Here is an 8270-nt window from a genome sequence, read left to right on the forward strand (position 1 = left end):
ACAGTGCTAGAGAGCCCATTCTTCAGCTCAGCATGTATGTAGCTGCTGCTAATTTTGCTTTCATTCCACCAGATCTGGATCAATTAAATCTGTCTGAAAGCAGGCAGCGACGGTGCCCGCGCAGCCATTTGGCACCAGGATGCTCTTTGGGGACGATGTCGGTGACAAAGATTGTGCAAACTGAAACACCCCACAAAACAAACAGCCCCGCAGCTGCTCTCATCATCTTGACACCTTGTTAATGATTTTATTTTTTTTTTAACGTGAAGACAAGTGCCAAAATTGTGTGCTCCCAGCCTGCTGGCAGGGGGCAGAGCTGCCGCCAGACTACATTTCCCAGGAGCCCGCTGTCTCCCGTGTCACTCACCGAGGACCTTGCAGCTCTCCGCAGGAATTCGGGCTGCTGCGGTTGGGAGCGCTGGCACTGTAGAAACATGACCTTCAGAAATTTGCCTCCTAACCAACCCCGAGCACAGCTGAGCTAGCGTGGCCAGGGCCGCTCCTCTTTCAGAGCCGTGCAGGGTGGCTGCTTAGCCTTGCCGCATGTCACTTGCTACATGGTACCTGCAGAAGACGAGAAGAGCTTACCTCTTCCAGAGAGATGGCCCCGGGCCAGCAAATTCGCTCTGTCAGCCTGTGCGGCCACTGTGGCAGAACTAGGTACAAATCACCGTGGTTTGGCTGGAGGGAAGGGGATCAAAAATTGGTTTTGGGGGGCAGGGAGAACTTCAGTCCCCGGATTCCTTGCTGCTCGGCATTTGTTCTGCCATTTCTGCTCCAGCAAATCTGCTCCTTCCACTCTGCTCGCTCTCCCTTTTCCATGATTTAAGCTTTGCAAGTGTTTTGTGCCACCTGAACTAGCTGTGGGGTCTTTCGCATGGAAATCTTTGCCTCTGAGACTGAAGGGCAGCAGTCAATTATCACAGCACAGTTAGAACTAACCTAACCTTTGCACTTGCTTGTTTTCTGGAGCAACACTAGAGGCAGTCTTTTGCCTAAGGTAGCAGCAAGGTGCTGGCTTCTGCAGGAATTTGCTCTTCCTAGTTAATGTAGGTTAATCAAAGAAAAAACAAATCTCATGTTTCTGGCTATGGTAGCAATGTCTGTAAAAATGGAGGGTAGCAAACTGCTTGGTGAAATGCAGGAAACCTGGCATCTGCATGGCACTGCTCTGTCCTCAGTAACTTACTTGTAATATTTCTCAGCCTATGGTATATGACTGCTACAAACTCTTACGTGCAAGCCTGTCGCAGTGTGCTAACCGTTTGTGATGTCCGTCTTTGCTGGTCTTTAAATGTGAGCGCTGTGTTACTGTGCCCCATCACCTGGAGAGCCACTGCTGGCCTGCATGCAGAGGGACACCTTTACGCCAGCTGTATAATGACTGCTGAGGATTCTGAGATTAGGGGCAGCAAAAACGCACCCCCAGTGTGCCAAAATGGAGGTGGGCCACCTTCCCTGGCTGTTCCTTAATCCTGTGAAGGAAGTAACAGCTGAAACTTGCTCTTTGTGTCTGCACCAGCAAAGCAGCACTGGCGTGGTTTAGGGTGGCTTGTAGGATAGCTGCTCACCTGCATGGATATCTGCGTTACACCACGGCCAGTGTGGGGCTGCTCCTGGCACTGAGTCATGTTCTGCCACCACGCTGGGCAGAGCTGGAGAGGCCAGACACCCAGTAAGAGATCCAACTGATCTTCATTCAGGAGGAGTAACTGGAACAGAGCTTTTACCCCAGAGTCTCTTGGGCATTATGTGTATGGCATGACGGCTTGAAAAAGAAGTAAAGGGAGAAGTCTTGGGGCTTGATGCATGTTCATGTCTCATGCCCAAAGCCACTTTGAACAGATCTGGGTGTGAATCACCTCCTGCTCCCCACAAGTCCCCCCGCCCTGCTGCTGGTCGCTGCACTTTGCTCACACCTTGCTGCCTGCCTTGGGATTTGGGTGTAGCTGTCACCAGCGCGGTGGGTCCCGCCACGGCCAGACCCAAATTCACGTTTGTCCTCTGCTCCTTCTCTTCAGTGACGTTCCCCCTGGACCTCACGAAAACTCGCCTGCAGATCCAAGGTGAAGCTGCTGCACGGGGCAGCGGAGCTGCTGCCGGCCAGGCTGTCCCGTACCGCGGCATGCTGCGGACAGCGGCTGGCGTGGTGCAGGAGGAAGGCTTACTGAAGCTCTGGCAAGGAGCCACACCGGCTGTCTACCGGCACATAGGTGATTATCAGCAAGTTCGGGACCTGCTTGCTGTGGCCAGCGGCCTCAGGCCATGAGCTTCCCCTACCTTGTTGTACTTTAAAGGTAGCTGCGAGGACTTCTTCAGCCTGCTTTGCAATCCCACTTTGAAATAAATAAGGATCTGGCTCAGTCCCCTCTCTTCATGGCGTTGTTCTGGCCTGTAGGAAAACAAAATATAATTTCCCTGTCATCTTTGCAGGAAGGTTCTCTGGGCTAACAGGCACTTGCAGTCCTCAGAACAATAAATGTATTTTATCTGAGGGAAGTGGGGAAGGACTGGGAAAAAATATAAAGTTGCAAACACCAGGATGAAGAAGCTCGTTAATGGTCCAGCCAGAGGTAACAGCTTGCTGTGTTTTACTTGCCAAGCTAGTGACAGCAACAAACCTCAAAAGCACTCGTGGGAGATTCTGTGCTTGGCAGCCAGCTGAGAGGGGAGTGGTGCAGTAGGGTCTGCTTGGTGTGCTGGGATGAGCCATGCTACCTCTTGGTACATTTATGGCTCAGCCAAAAAGATGTGAAAAAATTCCTGGCTATAGCATTTGTACCAGCCAACTGCCTTCCTTTACCCATTTTCACCATGAACATGAGCAATAACCAAATGGCCCAGGCAAGCTTCACAATGTTTTACAACAAATCCCTCCAGCTTTCCCTCACCCAGTGACCTCCAGGAATGGCAGACTTCAGACTTAACTCCTGCTGTTGTTTTCCACAGTGTATTCTGGTGTTCGGATGGTTGCATATGAACATCTGCGGGACTCCGTGCTCGGAAGGGCTGAGGACGATACCTTTCCTTTCTGGTAAGGTTGCACATGTGTGTTTGTGCCTGTTTGGGGATTGTCCTCTACTGCAGGTGGCCCTAGAAAGCTGTCTTCTCTTTGCGGCTCGCCCACCTAAAGAGGGTAAAGATAAATTAAAAAATTAAGCAACTGTATAGACTACTTGGTGCTATGGGAAAGGGTTTTATGTACTGGCAAGCAGTTCCAAGTTTCAGATTGACATTCAGTTGTTATAATATATACAGCAACCTCTCTTGTATCTTGCCATCCTGCCTTTAAACCTTAAGTGAAGAGCATAATGAAACCTGGAGAGGAAGCAGAACATCTTGGTGGCAGATTCTCCAGTTTTGTATTAACTTGAAATTAACCGAACTATTCCTGACTATATTAACCTGCATTTGCCAGAATTATCATTTTAACTTTGGTTGCCAGGATAAGAAAGAGCCACTCACATTTGTCTCACTTGGGCCATGCTGCCGAACTCTTTAGCACTCTGATTTGTGAAGCTCCTCAGTGTATTCTGCAGTGTGTTTGATTTCCCTGTGCGGCAGGAAAGCTGTTGTTGGAGGCATGTCTGCGGGCGCCATCGGACAGTTTTTTGCCAGCCCAACTGATCTGGTGAAGGTGCAGATGCAGATGGAAGGAAAAAGGAAGCTGGAAGGAAAGCCGTTACGGTCAGTTCTTCTCCAGGGTGGCGTTTATCCACCTGTGTTACTCTTTGGTAAGGTTGTTAGGTTTCTTACCCATTTAGTATTGCAACATAGCTGTGGAATCAGGGGGTCACCTATCATTAGCTACCAGATTTGTGCATACCAGGGAAACTCACGTTTCCTAAGATGTCGTGGTAGGAAAGTCAAAGATTAAAGGGATCCAGAGGCCAGATCCTTGCAGGTATAAACTGCCACTCCTAAGTGAGGACCTGGCTCAGCAAAGCTCTGGAATACACAAAGATGTCTCTGTAGCTGGATTCTCTCTCCATTAAACATTGATTTCAGATTTCGAGGAGTGCACCATGCATTTATGAAGATCCTGTCCGAAGGAGGAATTCGGGGACTTTGGGCTGGATGGGTGCCAAACGTCCAGAGAGCTGCTTTGGTAAACATGGGAGGTAAACTGAATAACTTGGCCTGTGGTGCTTTAGATCTTAAGTCTTTGGGACTGAAAGGCACTGCCTGTGGCTTCCAATCATAAACGTTGGCTCTGTTCTTGCCATATCCTGCAGCACTACCTTGGCTATTTTTTTAATTTTGCATGTTTTAATCTTCTTTGGCACACTGGGTACTACTTACTAGGTCAGTTGGCACAGGATTAGGTTAGCATGACCAGAAAATATCTTCTGAGATAGAAAATCTCAGTCGGCTGAATATGAGCCAGCAGTGTGCTCAGGTGGCCAAGAAGGCCAACAGCATCCTGGCTTGTATAAGAAACAGTGTGACCAGCAGGGCTAGGGAAGTGATCGTCCTCCTGTACTCGGCTCTGGTGAGGCCGCACCTCGAGTACTGTGTTCAGTTTTGGGCCCCTCGCTACAAGAAGGACATCGAGGTGCTCGAGCGGGTGCAGAGAAGGGCGACGAAGCTGGTGAGGGGCCTGGAGAACAAGTGCTACGAGGAGCGGCTGAGGGAGCTGGGCTTGTTCAGCCTGGAGAAGAGGAGGCTCAGGGGTGACCTTGTTGCTCTCTATAGGTACCTCAAGGGAGGCTGTAGCGAGGTAGGGGTTGGCCTGTTCTCCCATGTGCCTGGTGACAGGACGAGGGGGAATGGGCTAAAGTTGAGCCAGGGGAGTTTTAGGTTGGATCTTATGAAGAACTTCTTTACTGAAAGGGTTGTTAGACATTGGAACAGGCTGCCCAGGGAAGTGGTGGAGTCACCATCCTGGAAGTCTTTAAAAGACGTTTAGATGTAGAGCTCAGGGACATGGTTTAGTGGGGACTGTTAGCGTTAGGTCAGAGGTTGGACTCGATGATCTTGAGGTCCCTTCCAACCTAGAAATTCTGTGATTCTGTGAAAATTGGAGGTGGCATAAACTGCACCTTGCTAAGCAGCAATAAAGGAATCACTGGATTGATCATCTGGATGGTCGCAGCAGGAGTTATTAAATGAGGGCTATATAGTAAATGTCATCATGAATTATTCTACAGAATTTTCCATTTGGGATCCATGCTGCCATTTGTAGGGTAGAACAGCGAAGAAGGCAATGGGAGGGAGCAGGTACTCACACGTCTAACGCAGGGAGCTACGTGCTACAACTCGCATCAGAAACCGGGGGCAGAGTGCTAGCTGTGCCAACGGGAGGGGCTGCACTGCAAATTTTGGTCTTGCCACATCTCCATCCTTTGTCAGTAACAAACAGCATAAACACCATTTGCTTCTGATGCTATTTTTTTCCTCATTATTCTCATTACAGATCTGACCACTTACGACTCAGTGAAACACTTCTTGCTTCTGAACACACCACTCACAGACAACAGTCTCACTCACAGCGTTGCCAGGTGCCGTGCTCCTTTTTTTACCCCTTTTCCACTGTGGCGCATTCCCTGCCTGGCTGACTGGACCAGCACAACCTCTGTGTGCTAGCAGAAGCCCCTAGTCTTTGGCTGTGATATGAATGATAAAACTACCCTTATACTGGTAGTGGTTTGAGTTTTTTTTGCCTGAGAGAATGTCACTGTGCAGAAGTCACAAGACAAAGGATGCTAGGAAACTGCCCTCACCAGAAGGGCCTTACCAGTACATTAGAACACCTGTGAGAGCACACAAATAATTCACCTTTCTGAAATTGCTACTATTTTATCTACTTTATTTTAACTTTAGCAAACAGTAACAAGTGATATAACCTCTGCAGAACAACCTCTTTTACTCCCTTGAATTATGAAGAGCTCCGCTTTACATAAGCAATAACATAAATCAACTATTATGGTCCTTTATCCCCGCCTCAGGACTACACACAGAGGCGAGGGCAGCTGGCGCTGAGAGGACATTTGAGAAGAAGCAGTACTAGCAAGCCTTCTCCTAAACAGGTTTATGTTAATTTATGAGGTATTACTTGTGGTTTTATGATACCTGCTTTCATGGGTCTTTAGTATTGGAAATTAACTTGTGATAAATCATAGGGTTTTTTTGCTAAGTACCTGTTATTATTGATAGTGGCTGTTCTGGCTTGGTGGCTGCTGTCCTGGGAACTCCTGCTGATGTGGTCAAAACCCGGATAATGAACCAGCCGAGAGACAAGCAGGGAAGGTACGGACACTTGGGGACTTCTCAGTAGGACAGCGAGACCCTGGTTTCACTGATTTCACTGGGAGTTGGTCCAGGTGCTAATTCCCGGTCTTCATCTTGTTTCCTTTTTAGTATTTCAGTTTTGCATGTCTCAGGGGTTTTGTTGGGATGATCACACAGCCATACCAAGTTCCTTCAGTGGAATTCAGAGCAATTAAGACTCCAGTGAGCTCACAAAAAATAACTGTACAAATTCGGCTGATACAGGTTATTTCTTATTTGGGATGGGCTTTATTTATTTGTGAATTCTGTATGTGTAATCCTAACTGTTTCTTTTCTGCACATTGCTAGAGGTCTGCTGTATAAGTCTTCCACGGACTGCTTGATTCAAACGGTACAAGGTGAAGGGTTTATGTCTCTATACAAAGGCTTTATACCAACCTGGATGCGAATGGTAAGTGCCTTTTAACTGTCTTTAGCAGAAGTTGAACAATGTGGCATGAAAATGAAGGGAGTGTTTTGCTCTATCAACATTTCAGAGTTATTTGTGTTTCTCTATTTAACTGCAGTTAGCATAGCTGCTCATGGATGAAATGACTGCAGGCAGTGTCACTTCCTAGGCACAGAAGAGGCTTTTGCCCAACACCAGTGTATTGCTCTAAAAAAGCAGACAGCACAGCATGTCAGCTACAAGGGTGCAAGTTTCCTATTTTATGCAAGGAGAACCACGGAATTACCTGATTAAGGTTTTAGAACAAGAGAAGCCTTTAAAAAAAATTAAGAAGCATTCATCCTTAAGTACTTCCCAAGCATGAAACATTTCAGGCTAAACATTTACAGGCTGGCAAGCTTGCAAAATTTTGTGGTGTCTTGTCAAGGACTGTGCAGCCCTAATCATACACAACATCAAAGTTTTTATATGACAGACATGAGATTAAGCTTGGGAACAGTATTTTTAAGAAAAGACAAAAACAGTTTAATGTACTGGGATTATTTTGTCAATGCTGTTTCAAGCTTCTAACTTCTGTGCTTGCTTTCACAGGCTCCTTGGTCACTGGTATTCTGGCTTACATATGAACAAATCAGAAGGATCTGCGGAGTTAGTTCTTTTTAAAATCATGAAACCACATCAATATCCACAAAACAAAGAACAGAAAAGCTGTATTTTCATTCCACAAGGCATTCCTACAACTCAAGGAACTAATTCATTTAGGAGACTGGAGTAGGATCACATGTATAAATTGCTGCCCTAAATCCAGTCCTTCCTGGGTGGGATGAGCCATGACTTAAGAAACCTAGCTGCTTGGCAGACTGCTATATGAAGGTGAAGTTATCGGCAAGAAAAAAAAAATGTCAGAGTAAGACTTTAACTTGCACCAGCATCAGCTTTCTGGAAGAGTGAACAAAGGTTAAAAAAAAAAATTCTAACAAATATTGTTTGTTTTGTAATAGTGATGATTCCTATTATTAAAGGCAAGAACAGATTGAACAATGCAGCACTGAACACAGGGCTTACCAGCCTACAAAATCACTTGGGAATTTTTGTTATTATTACATTTGTACTCACATAGAAAAAGAACTACCTCTTTAGTTTGATGCCTCAACAAACCAAGTGCGAGGTGCTAGGTACTGAAACAGATTGAAACAGTTCACCTGACTTTCAATTCCCTTTGCACAAAAGGCAGAAGGGGCTGTGCTCCTCGTGCTTTTCAGAGTCTACACTCTGAAAAGTCTACACTCTTTTCAGAGTCTACACCACTACACTCAACGGAGTAACATCCACAAGTGAAATTCAGTCCCTGAAATTGAAGAGCCTAGGAAAGCCTAGGAAATCAAAAGCCTAGTTCACTCTGTGCCACTTGAGGGGCTCACAATGGGCGTGCTGTCCACAGGACAAGTTGAACTACTCGTCCTTTCAGAGTGCCAGCACTAACATAGCAGGTTGGGTCACTAAGTACCACTTTTCCATGGAAATATTCACTCTGCCCTTTTTAAATCTAGGCAGAAATATAACGTTCCCTTTAAAACAAAACAAAACAAAA

General features: G+C 46.5%; 1 protein-coding gene across 1 annotated transcript; it reads left to right on the top strand.

The window, feature by feature from the left end:
- The first annotated feature begins 557 nt into the window (after positions 1–557).
- Positions 558–8270, top strand: SLC25A27 (solute carrier family 25 member 27). The gene is made up of 9 exons (XM_032183538.1): positions 558–660; positions 2022–2213; positions 2950–3034; positions 3565–3687; positions 4009–4121; positions 5417–5501; positions 6157–6249; positions 6580–6682; positions 7271–8270. Exons 1-9 carry the CDS (start codon positions 558–560, stop codon positions 7340–7342), a joined length of 969 nt encoding a protein of 322 aa, XP_032039429.1. The 3' UTR covers positions 7343–8270.

The sequence above is a fragment of the Aythya fuligula genome, chromosome 3 (assembly GCF_009819795.1).
Source record: "Aythya fuligula isolate bAytFul2 chromosome 3, bAytFul2.pri, whole genome shotgun sequence".
Lineage (NCBI taxonomy): Eukaryota > Metazoa > Chordata > Aves > Anseriformes > Anatidae > Aythya > Aythya fuligula.

Excerpts from the sequence above, each read along its gene's own strand:
- SLC25A27 (XM_032183538.1), top strand. The coding sequence starts at position 558 with ATGGTACCTGCAGAAGACGAGAAGAGCTTACCTCTTCCAGAGAGATGG. Across the intron at positions 2,214-2,949 it reads GGCTGTCTACCGGCACATAG|TGTATTCTGGTGTTCGGATG; the intron begins GTGATTATCAGC and ends TGTTTTCCACAG. Across the intron at positions 4,122-5,416 it reads TGCTTTGGTAAACATGGGAG|ATCTGACCACTTACGACTCA; the intron begins GTAAACTGAATA and ends TTCTCATTACAG.